Source organism: Canis lupus, chromosome X (genome assembly GCF_011100685.1).
Source record: "Canis lupus familiaris isolate Mischka breed German Shepherd chromosome X, alternate assembly UU_Cfam_GSD_1.0, whole genome shotgun sequence".
Lineage (NCBI taxonomy): Eukaryota > Metazoa > Chordata > Mammalia > Carnivora > Canidae > Canis > Canis lupus.
Genome location: NC_049260.1, coordinates 13,032,721 through 13,053,291, shown reverse-complemented (window position 1 = coordinate 13,053,291; position 20,571 = coordinate 13,032,721). Strand labels below are relative to the sequence as shown.

Sequence of the window (20,571 nt, the reverse complement as noted above, 5' to 3'; positions counted from 1 at the left end):
TTGCTTATTATCACACTGCTTTTCCTGCTTATACCACCACAGCCAAGGACACTGGGTCCCCGTGCTTGCGGAAGCATGTGCTTTCCTTCACCTTGCAAGCCCTCCTACACTACATTTGCAGTAAGGGAGCCTTCTTGCTACTATCCTGTACCCCCTTCTCCCTTTTGGAGGTGGGCTGTCAAGGAGCTTCATCAGCCATATACTTGTACTTCCTATTTCTGCCCTACAATGGAAAATGAGGCTCAAAGTGTATCAAGAAAAAGATGGATGAGGAGATCAAACTGTTCAACTCACAGACTAGACGCAGTAATTCCTGGATCTTTCTCTTCCCTTTAAATTTCCCCAAATTTCTCAGTTGGAGGCAGCATGCTGTCACATGACAGTTGGAGTGGCCCCAGGTCAAATCCTGGCTAGTGTGTGGCCTGGGGAAGCCATTCCCCTTGCTGAGTTTCAGCGCCCCCCTCTGAGTGAGGGGGAATCATGCTCTAATGCAGAGTGGTCTAAGCCAGTGCAGTGGTTATGCTGGGTAAGGTACCCAGTGCTCAGCACGTGTTAGAGATTTGGTAAAACGTCATTATAATTTCCAAATGAAATTGTTCAGTGGTTATTTATGTGCAATAAAGTCATGAGAACATCCCTTCTCAGATGTAGAAAGAGTAACTCTTCCTGACCAAAGAACATTTGATAACATCCAAAATAAGTAAGATTTGTGCTCACTTCGACAGCACATATACTAAAATTGGAACAATACAGAGAAGCAGAGCATGGCCCCTGCACAAGGATGACATGCACATTTGTGAAGTGTTCCATATTTTTGACCATGTGATGTGAGGAGCACTGGGTGTTATACGCAACTGATAAACTATTGAATACTACATCTGAAACTAATGTGTACTATATGTACACATTATATATATATTCTATATATATGTTGAATTTAAATAAAAAACAAGACTCACATGCAATGTGATTTAAACATACATAATTTTCAAGTTTTCTACATCTATGATGTGGCAGATTGTCACTTTAAAAAAAAATTATTTATTCATGAGAAACACAGAGAGGAGAGAGAGAGGCAGAGACACAGGCAGAGGGAGAAGCAGGCTCCATGCAGGGAGCCCGATGTGGGACTCGATCTGGGGTCTCCGGGATCACGCCCTAGGCCGAAGGCGGCGCTAAACCGCTGAGCCACCCAGGCTGCCCCAGACTGTCATATGAAACAAAACCAAAAGAATAATTTTGGGAAAATGGAGGGCTTTATAATCTAATACAAAAATTTATTCTCTAAGATAAAAAAGTTCCTTCAATAAACATTCTGTAAGAAAAAAAAAAGAATGAAGAGGAAATCTTTATGTTACAGACTCAAGATCAATCAACCAGTGAAACAGATGGGCTTTATTTAGACCTTGATTGAAACAGCTTAAAAAAAAAAAAAGGCATGCAAGGGGGACTTCAGAAAATTGAACAATGATTCGATATTTAACATTAAGTAATTACTGTTAACTTTTTTAGGTGTGAAAATCATATTGTGGTTGTGCTTTAAAAAAAATCCTTATCTTTTTGAGGTACACCCTCAAATATATATGAACAGAATAGTAGGACACCATGAGGTTGTGTCAAAATAACCAACGGCAGGGTGATGGGAAGAAAGCTGAAACTATGGTTTCATCTGCTAAAACCAGATGACATATTCTCTACTTTTAAGTCTATATTCTCCATTAAAAAAAAAAAAAAAAGCACAAGGCAGAGAAGAGTGATTAAAAAGAAAATCTTTTCAGTAACAGTTTTTAGGGGCGCCTGGGCGGCTCAGTCAGTCGAGCTTCCAACTCTTGATTTTTGGCTCAGGTTATGATCTTGGGGTCATGAGATCGAGCCACAGGTTGGGCTCCTTGCTCAGTAGGGAGTCTGCTTGAGATTCTCTCTCTCTCTTAAATAATAAACAATCTTTAGGGCACCTGGGTGGCTCAGTCAGTTAAGTATCTGCCTTCGGCTCAGGTCATGATTCCAGGGTCCTGGGATCAAGCTCGTGCCGGGCTCCCTTGCACAGTTGAGTCTGCTTCTTCCTCTCCTTCTGCCCCCTCCCCACTCTTGTGCTCTCTCTTGTTCTCTCTCACTCGCTCTTTCTCAAAAATAAGTTTTTGAAGGTCTGAATGTAAGACTCTAAGTTAGTATGATCTAAAGTTTGCCTTCAAAACTGGATACAATAACCCATAGAGGTACCAATCTTTTTTTTTTCTTTAATCAGCTATTTTAATCTACTTACATAGGGTTACAACACACATAAAAGCATATTTCCCTAACTTCAAAGGCAGCGAATGCACTATTTAAAGTCTGATGCCTCTAATTCTGTCCATCTGACCTCTAAAAATGAGGAATCTTAAAAAAAAAAAAAAAGGCTATTGCCTATTTGCTTTTAATAGACACTACCTCTGAACTTTCCAACTAGCTTGAAAAAGTCTTAATTGGAGGCCAATGACCAAGATTGGCAGGCATGGATCGTTCCAATAAACTTTACTTCAATGGGTATGAGAGCTTGGAAATAGGTTCTATTTTTCCTCCCAAATAGTATAAAACCCCCATTCAAAAAAAAAAAAAAATTAAAACAAAGGTGTAATACAACGGTAATGTAGACTGTACAGATTATCATCGATGTCTGAGTTACAGCATTATTTGGAGGCCAAATATTTATTCATTATTAGTGTAGATAAGGAGAAAAATTTGTATGCTAAGAACACCATCTTCTGGGATCCCTGGGTGGCGCAGCGGTTTGGCGCCTGCCTTTGGCCCAGGGCGCGATCCTGGAGACCTGGGATCGAATCCCATATCGGGCTCCTGGTGCATGGAGCCTGCTTCTCTCTCTGCCTATGTCTCCGCCTCTCTCTCTCTCTGTGTGACTATCATAAATAAATAAAAATTAAAAAAAAAAAAAAAAAGAACACCATCTTCTAATATCAAGTGGAAGACTAGTAGTACTTAACACGTCTTTAAGAAACTGCCTCACCTACCCAAATGTATGGACTCCTCAGCTATCTAAGTGATGACCCCCAAGACTCCTGTTCCCAGTGGCTGAGTTTTTCCAAAGAAAAGCCCAATGTCCACTATGCAGATATAAAAGTTCTAAAATATTCCATGACGGGAGTTTTCCTCTGATACCAAATGATGAAAAGTTCTTGCTAATAATGAGAAGCTGTCTAAAGCAATAAAACGGCTTTACCTCCTCTCTCAGGGCATACTGTTCAATGAGCTTCTTTAGCTTCTCCCCCAGTTCAATATTCTCCTGACGGAGTTTGGCGTTGTGTAGGTCATGCTGTTCCAGCTGGGCTTGGATTTCATTTAAAGTAATTTGGAAGTGTGCAGTGGCTTCTTTACGTCTTTCTTCCTCCTCTCGTGCCTGCTGCATATTTTCTTCCTTATTATCCAAAATAATTTCTGTTAATGGTATAGACCTATAGAGAAGATGCTTGTAAAAGAAGCTGCTGCTATGGGGGTTGTTATTGCTACCCTGAAGTGTTGCTTCTGAACTACCATTCCTTTCCTTTGACCAGAAGATGCTCATTTAATAAGCAGGCAGCTTTTCTTAAGTAGATAATCAGAGATGCAAACTGCCCTGCTGGAAAATGAGTGCCACCTGTCAATCTAAAATTCATCATCCTGAAAATAAATAAATACATTTAACTCAATGCATTTTACTGAAAGAGCTTGCCACACGGCCAGCTCTCCACCGTAGTTTCCCAAATACTCTCCTCACCAGTTACACAAAAGCATCTTAAATCTGCCTGACGAGAGAGACCCTTCCTGCAGCTTACTTTCTGGGTTACACCTAAATCCCTACAAGGCAAGGGACTAAAGGAATCCGTGTCTTGAAAACCTTACTTCCATCACTTGCCAAAGATACCAGTGTTAAAAGTTTTAACAGTTAAAAGATACAAGTTTTACATGTTTAAATGGCTATCAGTCTAATCAAAATGTTGATTTTCTATAGGAAAAAAATACCACCTACTTTAATGAATATTTAAATCCAAGGGTTCAAAAGCAAAGAGAAAACTAACAGCTCCCAGAGTAGGTAAACATCCATTTCCTGGGTGTTCCTATATTCTAGGACCTTGGACATCTGCTATGCTGGAGCAGTTTAATGGGAGCTACTGCTCAGTCGAAATCATACCAAAGCTGTAAATGAAGACAGGCCTGCCTCCAAGTCTCTGGCTCTTTTTCCTTCTCCCCCTGTTGGCATCAATTAATCTTTGGATACCTGCTCTTTCTTCCTTTATATTCAGCCATCATTTAAGTGTCATTCTAAAAGTACTTCGCCACTGGGTACTGGGGGGCAGGCAAGGGTGGTTTGGCAATGCAGCTTATGAACAGCCCCCAAGAAGCTCAATGGGTGTTTTCCCTCCACAGACTCAGTCTCTGCTTCAAGTCTGTTTCAACTCAGCTTCTCATACATGATAATTACCTCAGTGCTCAGCAGAAAACTGGCAACTCTGAGCTTCCTAAGCCAGGGCTCCAGGCAAGTAAGCTGTGCTTTAAACATCAATCTCAATTAGATTCCCCATGACCAGGTATGAGGTTCATTAAGAAGCATCAGGCCAAGCAAAAGAGTAGTAAGGTGGTTGGTATCTGTCTCCATGTAGTGACAAGATTTATTTCAAATAGGTACACAGTGATTATAGAACAAGGTAAGTCAGTGTCAGTCCCTCCTGAAAAACATAAAAGTGAACCAACTAACCTTTAAAGTCTTATTGTGACGCTGAAGTTCCCTGCAAAGAGACTCTAGTTTGCTTCTTGCCAAGATAGCCTTGCTGTGTTCACTCTGCAAGTGAACTTTCTCTTTCACGATCTGGGCTTGCTTCTTCTGCAGAATCTTCATTTGCTTCTGAACATTCCTGCTTTCCTCCAGCTAAAATTAATAAGTACTTTACAATCAGGAAGTACAATGAAAACCTTTGAGTTATGGCTGGAGGAACTACAGTAAGAACTATGGAACACATTTTCAAAAGCCAAATATATTTTATTTAAATTATTTTGTGCCATATTACTCTGTCAACCTTCTCTCTCTTCCAGTTGTGATAGGTAAGTAAGCAAATAATTTAGGGTAAGAGAAAAGGAAGCCAATCTTAACCCATTTTTTAAAGTAAACTCTGCCCCCAAAGTGAGGCTTGAACTTACAACCCCGAGGTCAAGTCACATGCTCTACCGACTGAGCCAGCCAGGCACCTCTTATTCTATTTTCTTATTAAAAATTTTAAAAAAGGGGATCCCTGGGTGGCTCAGCGGTTTGGTGCCTGCCTTTGCCCCGGGGCGCGGTCCTGGAGTCCCGGGATCGAGTCCCGCGTCGGGCTCCTGACATGGAGCCCGCTTCTCCCTCTCCTGTGTCTCTGCCTCTCTCTCAATCTCTGTGTCTATCATGAATAAATAAATAAATAAATCTTAAAAAAAATAAATAAAAATTTTAAAATGTTTTTTGGAAAAACTTTAGAAATCAACAGTATCGTGTTTTACATTTGTGAAAAACACACACAGGCTGCTCTGTTGAAATGGTCCTCCAAATTAGAATAAGCAGCACTGGGGCGCCTGGGGGCCTCAGCAGGGTAAGTGTCTGACTCCTGATTTTGGCTCATGTTGTGATCTCAAGGTTGTGACATCGAGCCCCGCATCAGGCTCCACACTAGGTGTGCAGTCTGCTTACAAGTCTCTCTCTTCCTCTATCTCTGCCCACATCCCTCCCCCAGCTCGCGCACACATGAGCGCCCTATCTTTTTATAAGCAGCACTCAGGTTTCTTTGTAAGACAGGGGAATTGCTGCAATTTTAGGTTTGGAACAAATGAGTGTATTTCAAGGTTAAATCAACAATGACAGTTTAAGGCGGCCCTACTAACCTTTCACAGAAGGAAAGGAGCGGAGTGAATTTCAAGGGCAAGAGTGACACCTTGTGGCCTATCAAAATACACCAAGCATACATACAGGCCAGATGCTTACAGCTCTTAAAAATGTCCTTACAGAAATTCCTGCAGGAAAAATAATTTTTTTCTCTAATACTTTTGCAAAGTAATCTTAACAATGATTGTGGGCTGTAGCACAGTTCCAAGAAGCTTCCAGTCTGTACACACTATCTGTAATTCCATTGAGAGCTGCAACTCCCTCTGCCCTCCTGGACTCAGGGTAATCACAATCCTGAATCCCAAGCTCACAATTCCTTTGCTCTTCTCTTTTTATCTCCTTAGCGTGTGGTCCTAAAAGAATCGTTTTGGTTTCAGTTGTTTTGACTTTGTTGTGGCTAGTGCAACTGAAGAACTGAATTTTTTCTTGAATTTAAATTGAGCTTAAATAGCCATATGTAAGCGAATGGCTACCATCTTGGACAGCAAAGCTGTAGATTATATTGCTACAACCCATCCAAATTGTTGGCACAGATCAGGGGACAGCAAACCTTTTCTGTAAATGGCCAAAAAGTAAGTGTTTTAGGCTTTGTGGGCCATGTACGTGTCTGGTGCATCGTTGTCTTCTTTTTCTAAATACTTTAAAAATGTAAAACCATTCTTACCTTGTGGGCGGTACAAAAACAGGACTCACTAGATTTGGCCCACCGGTTGTAGGATATTTCACATAAAAAATATACCACACACAATATGCTTTACTGATCCATTCTCAGGTCAATGGGCATTTGAGTTGTTTCCAGACTTTATTACTTAAAATGATACGAACACTGTCCTAGGAGTTTCCTGGTATACACATACAAGAATTTCTCTGGGTACAAACCTAAGAGTGGGACTGCTAGGCAGTGATTAATGTTCTGTTTCACATGACAATGCCAAACTGTTTTCCATAGTGGCTGGCAAACTTATTCTCCCATCAGTGACTTATAAGAGATCATGTAGACAGAAAAAAAAAAGAGAGAGAGAGATCATGTAGATAGATGCACATCCTCTCCAAAACTAAGTACAATCAGAATTCTTAATTTATGCCACTACAACAGACATAAAATCGCATCTCACTGCAGTCCAGATTTGCATTTCCCTGATCACTAATAAAGCTGAACATCTCTTTATAAGTTTATGTACCTTTATGTTTAGGTATCTTTGTATCTTCGTGTTTTTCTACTTATATAAAATCTCTCTTACATGTCTCTTGCCCAGTTTTCCACTGAGTTGTTCTTTTCATACTCATTTGTAGGGATTCCTTATTCTTGAAACTAAATATTCTGTTGGTTGTATTTGTTAGAATATGTTCTTCCCAGTTTTTTAATATGTCTTCTTATGGTCTTTTGAAGTGTCTTTTGCTGAATAGAAAGTTAATTTCAGCATAGCCAATTTTTGCAATCCTTTCTTTGATACTGCTTTTTGTGTTATAAGAAATCCTTCCCTTGGGGTGCCTGGGTGGCTCAGTGGGTTAAGTGTCAGACTCTTGATATCCACTCAGGTCATGGTCTCAGGGTCATAAGATCGAGCCTCACATCAAGCTTAGCACTCGGCTGAGAGTCTGCATGTGGTTCTCTCTCCCCCGCCCCTTTGCCCTTCCCCTGCTCTTGCTCTAAAATAAATATATCTTTTAAAAAATCCCTTAACCCAAGTTTACAAAAATATTAATGTATCTAAATAAATATAAATATCTAAAATTTTAAAGCTTAAGTTTTACATTTAAATCCTTAATTCATTTGGAATTAATCATTGTGTATGGTATGTAAGAAACTAATTTCTTTCCCATAAGAATATACATTTAAAAAAAAAGATTTATTTATTTAAGTAATCTCTACATCCAACATGGGGTGCAAACTCACAACCCTGAGACCAAGCATGCTCCACCAACTGAGACAGCCAGGTGCCCCAGGATATACACTATTTACATTCCATTCACTTCATGAGGAAGGGAATTCTACCGCAAATACACCAATAATAGGGATCCCTGGGTGGCTCAGCGGTTTAGCGCCTGCCTTTGGCCCAGGGCGCGATCCTGGAGTCCCGGGATCGAGTCCCACGTCGGGCTCCCGGCATGGAGCCTGCTTCTCCCTCCTCCTGTGTCTCTGCCTCTCTCTATGTCTATCATAAATAAATAAATAAATAAATAAATAAATCTTAAAAAAAAAAATACACCAATAATAGATTCCATGAAATGCTCTTCTAAATTGTCAACTGTTTTTTTCCCCCAATTTTTCCCAGTAAGTTGAACCTAAAATTTTATAAAGAGCCAAGAATAGCTAAGATGCTTCTAAGAAAGAGTATTAAGACTATATACATACCCCAGCAGATATCAAGATTTATTATTACACTATAGTAATCTACACAAATTGACTCAGGAATGGGAAAGAATAGCACTATAACAGGTCCTTAAGAATCGTGTTACAAACCTAATGGTATCCACACTTAGCAAGTGAAATGTGAGGATTTCAAAAACCCATGTTATCTGGTAAATGTAGAGGCCACAAGGTCTCCCCAATGGATTATCCCAATTACAGCACAACATGCCATACCACCTACTCTATAGGACTTTTCTACTTATTCATGCCAAAAGGACCAGTGATGTCAGATGATGCTGTCACAAAAAGGGGAGAGGACAGTGACGGCGAAAGGGAAGTTTTCTAAATAAATAATTCTTAGGAAAAGGCTACTATTGATGGTTTCACTGCTATATACCTATATACTCTACCTTTTAAAAGAAATGAATGCTGTTTTAAGAAATAAAACTTTAGAACATTTTCTGAAAATGGTACACATCTGTCCTTCATACATTCAGCACACATCAAATTCAAAGAGAGGTTACTACTAGGCAAGTCATCTATGTGTCACACATTCTAAAATGAACATAGCAATTGTTACTGGTACTTAAAACTAACCATACCTACCCTCTACATACACAAAATAAAAGCCATAACCAATAACAGCCTAGATGCCTGCTACAAAGTGTGATCTAAGGGCTAACAGCATCAACATTATCAACTGGGAGCTTGTTAAAATACAGACTCTCGGGCCCTAACCCTGACCCAGTGAATCAGAATGTGACCATGATATGGGTAAATATGAAGACTGCCCCAGCGAACTATTTGCTTTCTTCTTCTAATCTATTCATGGCTGTCTGACTTGCCACAATACCCGGTCAAGTAGCCAGCTAACACCCTCTATGCTGCTTTTTGTCTTTTATTCTTCTTTTCTTTTCCTTTTGTTCTTGTCTTCTTTTTCTACCACTTCTCGCAGGATCTCATGTGGATGGAACCAGTAGGGACTGTCTTTCACAGATAGTAGAAGAGTTCCTTGCCTAAAACCAGCAATCTGACGACATTGTGTTTTCTTCCATCTTTGTATTTGTGACTGTTCTAGGCCATTTATACTGACGCACAGGGTTTCCTGCTGCTCTGAATAGAAGGTGCTAGGCTGCCAAATGCCAGCTACGTGGGGGTATACACACATGAAGGGAGAGTAACTACAATTCTTTGAGTAATAAATAAACAACTCATTTTTAGAGCTGCCCAATGACAAAAAGTAGTATTTATGATATGGAATAACTGCTTTATCAACAGATGAAAATGCATAAAAAATGTCAATAATTCATACAAGTTTTTCACAAAAGGCATTATTACTTTTAGCATTTATATTACTACTCATTCTGTTTCCCACAACCCTAACTTCAAAGGGTTCTAGGATTTCCCCATTCTTCAACCTAAAGAGGATGGCAGGGTTTCCATGTTGAGACTTCTTTCATAATTTTAAAAAGAGAATTAATGCTACTTGAAATAACAAAGGCCCAGAACAAATGAGGTCAGTTTCTTTAGAAGATGGAAAAAGAAATGTCTGGCACATAGTAAATGTGAAATAAATATTTCCTGAGACACAGTATTGTTTTAGTAGACTATTTCATCTAACTCACAATTTCAATCACAATGGGTAGAACCTTTATCTCTAGAATTCCCTTGGGAAAAGTTAAATACAGGAACCACTACACCCTGACTAGCATCTAAAGCATCACAACAGGGTATTTCTAAGTCAGCCTTTTCATTCTAAAACTGAGTTTTAGAAAATCGATGCCATATTGTAGCATTATAATGTCCTATATGTATGTATCAGCCTATATAATGAAGTCATACAAGCAACAAAAAGCCCCAAGAAATGACATTCCCCTCTTCGATTCTGGAATACAATATAATTTTACATCTAAAGCTATATGAAAATATTTTTTAAAGCTTATCAAGTATATACACATATACACATATTTTTTATACTTATCAAGTATATACACATTTTGCTGTTATTTCATTTGAACCTTACTGCCTTGATTTAATACTCACAAGATCAGCATATTTCTTACAGAGAGCTGCCAGCTTCTCTTCTGGAGTCGAAAGGGTGTTTAGGGCTTGCATCAATAACAAAACTTCTTTTCCTGATGATCAACAAGATAAGAAGAATGAGATCAAATCTAAACTGTAAATTCTACATAATACTTATGTTCTAACATGTAGAGTAAAATAATTTGTGCCTGTTAACTAGACATAAGAGATTTATCAGCTAAATTAAGAAAGCTATTTTTAAATTCTGGATTAGCAGGAACCTCTCCCTTCCCACCCCCACCCCAAATTTCTTCACTAATACCGCTAGCTATTTGTAAGAACTCTTGCTGAAGGCTTAAAAATTCCCTTGCTTAACCATTGATGTCCAAGTTAAGACAAAGGGCAAGTTACAAAGGGCAGAATATTTTTAAAAGCTTCCTAACCGAGTACAAATATAGAAGCAAGTTCAAAGGGAATTTCAGTTGGTATTCTCGATCTAAGATGCACATAATCACTTGTGACATGTATCTTTTCTATAAGTAATTTAAATAACTTCTGATGATTTAGTAAGCACATTCTGTGTGTTAACCAAGTGTAGTGTAAATAAAAGGATGTCAACATAAATTCTTTTCCCCACAGGAGGAGCCAGCAACAGTACTTTTAAAACGTTTTGGCAGGGAGAAGCAGGTGGCTGAAATAGAGGACAAATGGCCTTTCAAAATAAGTGAAAATATTTTACTTCTTAAGGAATCATTTTTATTTTTTAAAGTGTTTACTCTTATATGTAGGATATTTCATTTAAAAAATACATATGTATATATTTTTAAAGATTTATCCATGAGAGAGAGAGAGAGAGAGAGAGGCAGAGACACAGGCAAAGGGAGAAGCAGGCTCCTTGCAAGGAGCCTGATGCAGGACTCGATCCCAGGACCCCGGGATCATGACCTGAGCCAAAGGCAGATGCTCAACCACTGAGCCACCCAGGTGCCCCTTAAAAAGATATATTAAAGGACTTTGGTACATGGTAGAGAGACTGCTATGAGGAAAAAATGCAAACTTTAAAGTAGAACACCGGGGATCCCTGGGTGGCTCAGCGGTTTTGCGCCTGCCTTTGGCCCAGGGCGCGATCCTGGAGTCCCGGGATCGAGTCCCGCGTCAGGCTTCTGGCATGGAGCCTGTTTCTCCCTCTGCCTGTGTCTCTGCCCCCTCTCTCTCTCTCTCTCTATCATAAATAATAAATAAACAAACAAACAAATAAATAAATCTTTAAAAAAAATAATAAAGTAGAACACCTTCCTACCCACACAAAATTTCAGTAACAAAACCTCTCATTTACAGCCCAAGGCCAATAAGAATTCTGAAAGAGATGGCTAAACATGATTATTAAACATGATTAGAAGTAACCATAGTGAAACTGCAATTTTTAACCAAGACTTTATTTTATTTTTAAAGATTTCGGGATCCCTGGGTGGCTCAGCGGTTAAGCGTCTGCCTTCGGCTCAGGGCATGATCCTGGAGTCCCGGGATCGAGTCCCACGTCGGGCTCCCTGCATGGAGCCTGCTTCTCCCTCTGCCTATATCTCTGCCTCTCTCTGTGTGTGTCTCTCATGAATAAATAAATTAAATCTTAAAAAAAAAAGATTTCATTTATTTATTTGACACACACACACACACACACACACACACACACACACACAGAGAGAGAGAGAATGAGCAGAGGGGAGGAGCAAGGGGGAGAGAGAGAAGCAGGCTCCTTGCTGAGCCGGGACCCTGGGATCATGACCTGAGCGGAAGGCAGACACTTAACTGACTGAGCCATCCAGGTGCCCTTAACCAAGATTGTAAAACTCATATTTTCCATCTGAGGTTTTCTTGAAACACAATTCACATACCATAAAATTCACCCTTTTAATCTAAAAGTGTACAATGGAGTACATTTGCAAAGTTGTACAACCATCACCACTGCCTAATTCCAGAACATTTTCATCACCACAAAAAGAAACTTCATATCCTTTAGCAGTCTCTCCCTCTTGCTCCCCAACCAGGATCCTGGCAACCACTATGCCACTTTCTGTGTCCATGGACTTGCTAATTCTGAACATTTCATATAAAAGAGAATCCTATTATGTGGCCTTTTGTGTCTGGTTCCTTTCATTTAGCACGTTTTCAAGATTCACCCATGTAGGATGTTATCACTACTTCATTCCTTTTTGTAGCTGAGTAATATTCCATTATACAGATATACCACATTTTGTTTATTCATTCATCAGTTGATAGATAACTGTGTTATTTCAACTTTTTGGCTATTATGAAAAAGGCTGCCATGAACATTCATGTACACATTTTTGCATGGACATGTGGGTTTTCAACCCTCTTGGGTATATACCTAGAGGTAGAGTTGCTGGGTCACGTGGTAACATTATGCACAACTTAAAAAAAAATTTGGGGGTGCCTGGTGGCTCAGTGGTTGAGCATCTGCCTTCAGCTCAGTGTGATTCCGGGGTCCAGGGATCGAGTTCCACATTGGGCTCCCCTTGAGGAGCTGCTTCTCCCTCCGCCTATGTCTCTGCCTCTCTGTGTCTCTCATGAACAAATAAAATCTTAAAAAAAAAAATTATTTAAAGATTCTTTAGGGACGCCTGGGTGGCTCAGCGGTCGGGCATCTGCCTTTGACTCAGGGCATGATACCGGAGTCCCGGGATCAAGTTCGCATCGGGCTCCCTGCATGGAGCCTGCTTCTCCTTCTGCCTATGTCTCTGCTTCTCTGTGTCTCTCATGAATAAATAAATAAAATCTAAAAAAAAAACAAAAAAACAAAAAAACAAAAACAAAAACAAAAAACTCTACACCTAAATGGAGTTCAAATTCACAACCCCAAGATCAAGAGTCACGCTCCCCAAGTGAGCCAGCCAGGTGCCCGACTGTGTGTAACTTAAGACTCCATCTGCTTTTACACATGTAATTGGGGCTGCTGATTTTGAAGAAATTTATTTGTAAGGAATTAGAATTATTTCTTGTATTTCTATAATTTTTAGGTTTTCCAAGTTAGCAGGAAATAGATTTAATAAGGACAATTCTATAGAGAAAACCATCTAAATCAAACACTATTAATCTTAGGTATACTAAGTATAAAAAATTTAAGAGCAATGAGTAAGGCTAAAATAAAAGGGGATTTCAGATTTCATAACAAGACTTAACATATTACTTTCTTAGTCCTAAATCTCAAACACAGCAGGAGAAAGAAAACATACCTTTGAAAGCCAGTCTTAACCCACTTTCTGAACTACAGATAACATTATGTTGTCTCTCAAGTGTTATGACTAAATTTTTAATAAAACAATCAAATAAATATATACTGTAAATTTCAGACTACACTAAAGATGCAAACAAGGCAAGTCAAATACTACTTCTGTCAAGTTGGCCCCCAATTTTGTCAAGAAAGCCTATTCTTGATTATTCAGAGAAAACAACTTCCTACTCTACTATCTTTGTCTCCTGCACAAAATGCAGTAGATACGCAGACTGACCCCACTGAAGACAATAAATGTTATTAGCTAAACAACATTTACCTCAACAGTGGCTATGTTCATAATCACCTGTGCTGCAGAAAACAGAAGTAAAAAGAGCAGCACGTAAAAATGTCCAAAAAAAGAAAAAATATCCAACCACTGAGCACAGATTATTACCTAAAGTTTTCTCTTTGTTTCTGTTGCATTCTGAATCCTGCTGACCGTCAGGCGGATCTATTCGAGCTTCTCGCCCAGGAATTTCCTCTCTTGACTTTTGTGTGCAGTATGCTGGGCTCATCAAACTCCTGTTCTTTGTAATAAAATCACTGCCTTCATCCTCTTCCAATGAATGCTTGTTACTTGTGCCACCACAATTTGAGTCTTGATGTTGAAGAATATCATTCGATTGAGAGTTGCGCAACATATCTGATTTCACCCCTAACCCACACATTCCAGCTTCTTCCATTGTGCCAATCACAAACTAGAGGGAAAAGAGGAAAAGAAAAAATATACAAAGAGGAGTTATATCAAATGTGATTAATGTTTACATCCTATGACACACCAAAGGTTGACAGCTTTTTTCTTTCTTAGTATTTGTAAAATTGATGTAAATATTTTTAAGTTTCAGAGAAGGGACATAACTATAAAGTATAAGAAAATTAAAGTTAAAACAAATCACACAACTAAATGGTACCATAGGAAGTGAGAAAAGCCATTTAGTTGTAAATCTAAACTTATTTCCCTACAAAAATTCACCACTTAAAATAATAAGCATCTTAGAAGTAAAATCATCCTCTAAGTTATGAACATTAATTATTCTGTTCTTATCCTTGATGAAATGGTACAGCAGAGATGGCTCACTAGCTATCCAGCAAAAACCCATGCTCCTCCAATATCCTCTAGAGCTGGCACTGCTGGACAAATGCTCAGCCTGGGACTCCACTTCCCAGCCCTCTATACCTAAGTGGAACTCCCATGTGAAGTTCCCACCAATGGAATACAGGATGAAGTAATGACTGACTGTCCCTTCTTCAACAAGACTTTTATTCTTAAAAAAAAAAAAAAAAAGACTTTTATTCTTAGAAGCATACATTCTTTCCCCACTGGTTTTTAATATATTCACAGAGTTGTGCAACCACCACCATCATCAATCTTAGAATACTCCTGTCACCTCAAAAAGAAACCCTCCCATTACCTTCAATCCTAGGCAACTAATTGTTCTGAACAGTTCACATAAATAAACTCAGATAATTTTTTTAAATTTTTTTTTAATTTATTTATGATAGTCACACAGAGAGAGAGAGAGAGAGAGAGAGAGAGAGAGGCAGAGACACAGGCAGAGGGAGAAGCAGGCTCCATGCACCGGGAGCCCGATGTGGGATTCGATCCCGGGTCTCCAGGATCGCGCCCTGGGCCAAAGGCAGGCGCCAAACCGCTGCGCCACCCAGGGATCCCAAACTCAGATAATTGTAGCCTTTTATGTTTGGCTTCTTTCACATAGCATGATTTCAAGGTTCATCTATGTTGTATTATGTATCACTACTTTATTTCTCTTTATTGCCAAATAAGACTCCATAGTTTGGATATACCACATTTTTTTTTAAAGATTTTATTTATTTATGAGAGACACAGGGAGAGAGAGAAGCAGGCTCCATGCAGGGAGCCCGACGTGGGACCCGATCCTGGGTCTCCAGGATCAGGCCCTGGGCTGAAGGGGGTGCTAAACCGCTAAGCCACCCGGGCTGCCCTGGATATACCACATTTAACCATTCATCAGTTAATGGGACATTTTGATTATTTCCAACTATTGGCTATTATGAATAATTCTGTTATGAACACTGATGTACAAGTCCTTCTGTGGACATGTTTATATTTCTGCAGGGTATATACCTAGGAGTGGAACTGCTGGGTCACAGGGTCACTGTTTAACCTTTTGAGGAACTGTGAAACTGTTTTTCTAAGTGACTACACCATTTTATATTCCTATTATCAGTGTGTTAGGGTTCCATTATTTCTACATTCTCACCAACACTTGTTTTTGCCTGTCCTTTTGATTGCAGCCACTACAGTGTGAAGGTATCTCATCTAATGACTAATGATGTTGAGAATCTTTTCATATGCTTATTGGCCATTTGTATACCTCCTTTGGAGAAATGTTTATTTAGATCCTTTGCCCTTTTATTAACTAGGTTATTTGTAATTTTATTATTGAGTTGTAGGAGTTCTTTATATATGCCAGATACAAGTCTCTTATCAGATGTATAATTTGCTAGAGCTTTCTATCACTGTTCTTTCAATTTGAGAAAAGGCAAAATATATTCACCTATTTCAAAATGTCATAGATTTAATTATAAGTTACTCTGGCTTTCAGATTAAAGGCATATAGGTCAATTTCAACCATCATAGAAAAAAGTTGAAGGACTAGAAAGATCAAATGTTTACCTAACTCACAATAGTAGCTGGTGGCATTGAATTAAGGACATTAAGGACACTGAATTAATGTGTAGAGTATATAACCATCACATCTCATGCTGTCCTTCTATTTTATCATTCTCTATCTTCAGTTATTAATACTACTGCTTTTTTTTTTTTTTTGGTCTTTCCAGACACTCCATTTTCACTTCTCAGCTCCTGTCACACACATTACATTATCACTTATTTGCTATACATATCCTCCTAGACAGCAAAGCTTATGCATAAAAGACACTCAACTGCCAATTGATGAAGAACAGAAGGGACCAAAATGGCTGAAAACAAGCCATGGAAAGTACCTAAACATTACTACAGAAGTTAGAGAAAAAGAAGCAAGACAGTATTACATTTCCCTTCTCTCCTGTGCAACTAGTTTTGATGTATTTTTTCATACTTGCTAATGAAAGACCAACTTTGGTGCTACTAAATCTTTGTTTATGAATAAGCCCAGGTCTAGCTGGACTGCTGAAATAGCAAGCCCCGGGCAGCCCAGGTGGCTCAGCAGTTTAGCGCCACCTTCAGCCCAGGGTGTGATCCTGGAGACCCGGAATCTAGTCCCACGTCAGGCTCCCTGCGTGGGGCCTGCTTCTCCCTCTGCCTGTGTCTCTGCCTCTCTGTGTCTCTCATGAATAAATAAATAAAATCTTAAAAAAAAAATAGCAGGCCCCAATTTGTCTACTGTAAGGACTATCTGTTCAAGAACCTACTTGAGGCTCTGCACTGGGACATGATATGAAGCAAATTCTCAGGCCAATAACTTTTTTTTTTTTTTAAAGATTCATTTATTTGAGACAGAGAGACAGAGATAATGACAGAGATAGTGAGAGAGGGCACAAGCCAGGGAGGAGAGAGAGGAGGCGGCTCCCCAATGAGTAGGGAGCCCAACACGGGGCTTGATCCCAGGGCCCCAGGATCGAGACCTAAGATGAAGGCAGATGCTTAAATGACTGAGCTACCCAGGTGCCCCTCAGGCCAACAACTTTAAATTACAAATTATTTCTCAGCCCTCACCTCCCTAAAGCAGAGACTTCTATATTACATGGCAAATACAACTTCCTACTCTACTCTGATACCCATTCTGAATGCCTTTCGTTGGGTATAATTTCCTGTATAAACAGCAGCAGCTAGTATTTATACAGCAAATACTACATCCTGACACAAGTGTAAGCACTCTCCTATATTCACTAACATAAGCCTCACAATAATATCACAAGTACTATTATCATCTCCATTTTACAGATGAGTAAACTGACACAGTAAAGTTAAGTATGCTGCCAAAGATCACAATGAGTAAACAGCAGAGCAAAGATGTGAACCCTGGCCGTTTGGTTTCTGAGTCCACTTTTAACTACAACGATACAACGCTTCACGACTACACTTTGTCTACTATACAAACACCCTTGTTCTGGCCCAGCCATCTAACAGAAATCTATTTAGTAGTGGGTAGAGATGCCCCCTGCCAAATACTATATAAAAACAAATTGCAAAAATAATTTAAAAATAAATAAAAACAAATTGCAAAACAGTACGCACCCATGTTTCATATATACACATGTGTATTTAATGCATGTATGTACATACACACAAAGTGTTGGGAGGGGAGCACTTGGGTGGCTCAGTGGTTGAGAGTCTGCCTTTGGCTCAGGTTGTGGACCCCGGTCCAGGAATCGAGTCCCATATCAGGCTCCCTGCGAGGAGCCTGCTTCTCCCTCTATGTCTCTGCCTCTCTCTGTGTCTCTCATGAGTGAATAAATAAAATCTTAAAAAAAAAAAAAAAAAAAAGTGTTGGGAGGAGGCGCACCTGACTGGCTCAGTTGCTAGAGCGTGTGACTCTGATCTTGGGATCATAAAAATGAGTGCCATGCTGGGTGTAGAGATTTTGTAAAAATAAAATCTTAAGAAAAAAAATGTTGGGAGAAAATACATTTACATATTAATAAAGGTTATTTTATTTTATTATTTTTAGAAGGAGGAAGCAGAGAGGGAGAGGAAATTTTTTTTTTAAGACAGCAAGAAAGAACACAAAGTGGGGGAAGGGAGGAGGGAGAGAGAGAATCTTAAGCAGGCTCCATCTGCAGCACAGAGGTGGACAAAGGGATCAATCTCACAACCCTGAGATTGTGACCTGAGCTGAAATCAAGAGTCACTTAACCAACTGAGGCACCCAGGCACCCTAATAATGTTTATTTTTAAACAGTTTAACTATGGGTGGTGTTTCTTTTTCCTTCCCTATATTTCCTAGTTTAACTACCATGAATTTTTATTACTCTTGGAATTGAAAAAAATTCAGTAACTGTTCATACTAAGAACAGTGGAAGCATTACAGAACATATGTAAATTTTTTAAAAGATTTTATTTATTCATGAGAGACATGGGCAGAGGGAGAAGCAGGTTCCCTGTGGGAAGTCAAATGCAGGACTCAATCCCAGGACCCCAGGATCACGACCTGAGCCAAAGGCAGACACTCAACCACTGAGCCACCCAGGCTCCTCAACATATGTAAATTTTATTAAAATTTCTGGGGGATCCCTGGGTGGCTCAGCGGTTTAGCACCTGCCTTGGCCCAGGGCATGATCCTGGAGTCCCGGGATCGAGCCCCGCGTCGGGCTCCCTGTGTGGAGCCTGCTTCTCCCTCCGCCTGTGTCTCTGCCTCTCTCTCCCTCTCTCTGTGTATCTCATGAATAAGTAAAATAAAAATCTTAAAAAAATTTTTTTTAAATAAAATTTTATTAAACTTTCTACAGTCATTTAAGATTAAAAAAATATTTTTTTAAATATATGTGCTGCCGAAGCGAGCACAAAAACAAATTTTTTAAAAGATTTTGTAATTTTTGTTTAAGATTTTATTTATTTATTCACAAGAGACACACAGAGAGAAGAAGAGACACAGGAAGAGGGAGAAGCAGGCTCCATGCAGGGAGCCCGATGTGGGATTCGATCCTGGACCCCAGGATCACGCCCTGAGCGAAAGGCAGATGCTCAACCTCTGAGCCACTCAGGCATCCCTAAAGATTTTATTTACTTATTCACAAGAGACACAAAGAGAGAGGCAGAGACACAGGCAGAAGAAGAAGCAGGCTCCCCTCAGGGAGCCGATGCAGGACTCAATCCCAGGACCCTGAGATAATGACCCAAGCTGAAGGCAGAAGCTCAACTGCTGAGCCACCCAGTTGCCCCAAGATAAAAAAAAATTAATTATTATTTTTTTTTTATTTGAGAGTGAGAGGCATGGGAGGAGGCAGGGGCAGAGGAAGAGAGAGAATTCCAAGTAGGCTACATGCCCAGCACAGAGCCAGACATGGGGCTCCATCCCACAACCCAAGATCATAACCAAAGCCCAAATCAAGAGTAGGCTGGTCAACTGAGCCACCCAGGCGGCCCCAAAATTAATTTAACACAAATGGATACTCAAATGAAATAAACAATGTTAAGATCCACAACCCAACAAAAATGGGCAAACAATATGAAGCAAGAAATCATAGAAGAGGGGATCCCTGGGTGGCTCAGCAGTTTAGCATCTGCCTTTGGCCCAGGGTGTGATCCTGGAGAACCAGGATCGAGTCCCAAGTCAGGCTCCCTGCATGGAGCCTGCTTCTCCCTCTGCCCATGTCTCTGCCTCTCTGTGTGTGTGTGTGTGTGTGTGTCTCTCATGAATAAATAAATAAAATCTTTAAAAATAAAAAAATAAAATAAAATGAATAAATAAAACAAAAAAATTGAATAAATAATAAAGACTACACACACCCCCACCAAAATAATGGACTAGATAGATCAACTGTGGTACATCAATACAATGAAGTACTACAGCACCTATTAAAAAAAGAAGGTAGTTGTATAATTACTGATCTGTAAGGATACGCCAAAAGAGGAAAAAGAAAAATGCCCTATACTATGTACTGTATGCCAAGATTTGGGTGTATGTGAGGGGGTGGTTGTTTAAGTTTATGAGTGGGAATCCTATACAATCTCTGGAAGGATACAAAGAAACACACTAATGGAGAGAAACTGGAAGTGGCAATGGAGAAGAGGAGACACCAAGCTTTCATAGCATGCCTGTTTTTGTCTTTCAAGTTAGAGACATTCATAACAGTTTGTTGGTCTTTTAAAAAACAAAAAATATCAAGATGAATAGAGTAATATAGTACCTAACATTAGGAAAACTAAGGAGGAAATGTTTATTGAAATTCCAACCTCAAATGAAAATGAAATCAACAATAAGTAGTTTTAAGATAAATTTCTATTCGAACTTTTCCCTGAAAATCATAAAGCAAGAACTATCACATTTTTATTTTGTTTATGGTCTACAGTCATAAGTAGCACACACAGCTCTTAGAGCC

At 39.4% G+C, this 20,571-nt stretch overlaps 1 protein-coding gene and 1 non-coding gene across 4 annotated transcripts in view; one reads left to right on the top strand and one right to left on the bottom strand.

Annotated features, from left to right (window-relative positions):
- The window catches only part of TXLNG (taxilin gamma), a 55,884-nt gene that overhangs the window by 13,301 nt on the left and 22,012 nt on the right, over positions 1–20,571 (bottom strand). For 2 of the 3 annotated variants that reach the window (XM_038586901.1, XM_038586900.1), the window contains exons 2-5: positions 13,940–14,243; positions 10,275–10,366; positions 4,727–4,897; positions 3,215–3,409 (exon numbers count right to left, since the gene is read on the bottom strand). In XM_038586901.1, coding sequence (XP_038442829.1) covers positions 3,215–3,409; positions 4,727–4,897; positions 10,275–10,366; positions 13,940–14,243 — 762 coding nt within the window. The remainder of the gene's footprint in view (positions 1–3,214; positions 3,410–4,726; positions 4,898–10,274; positions 10,367–13,939; positions 14,244–20,571) is intronic. The other variant, XM_038586902.1, reaches the window with a different exon arrangement.
- LOC119868573 lies at positions 710–816 on the top strand. The gene has a single exon (XR_005386566.1). It is a non-coding gene; the product is annotated as a U6 spliceosomal RNA (small nuclear RNA).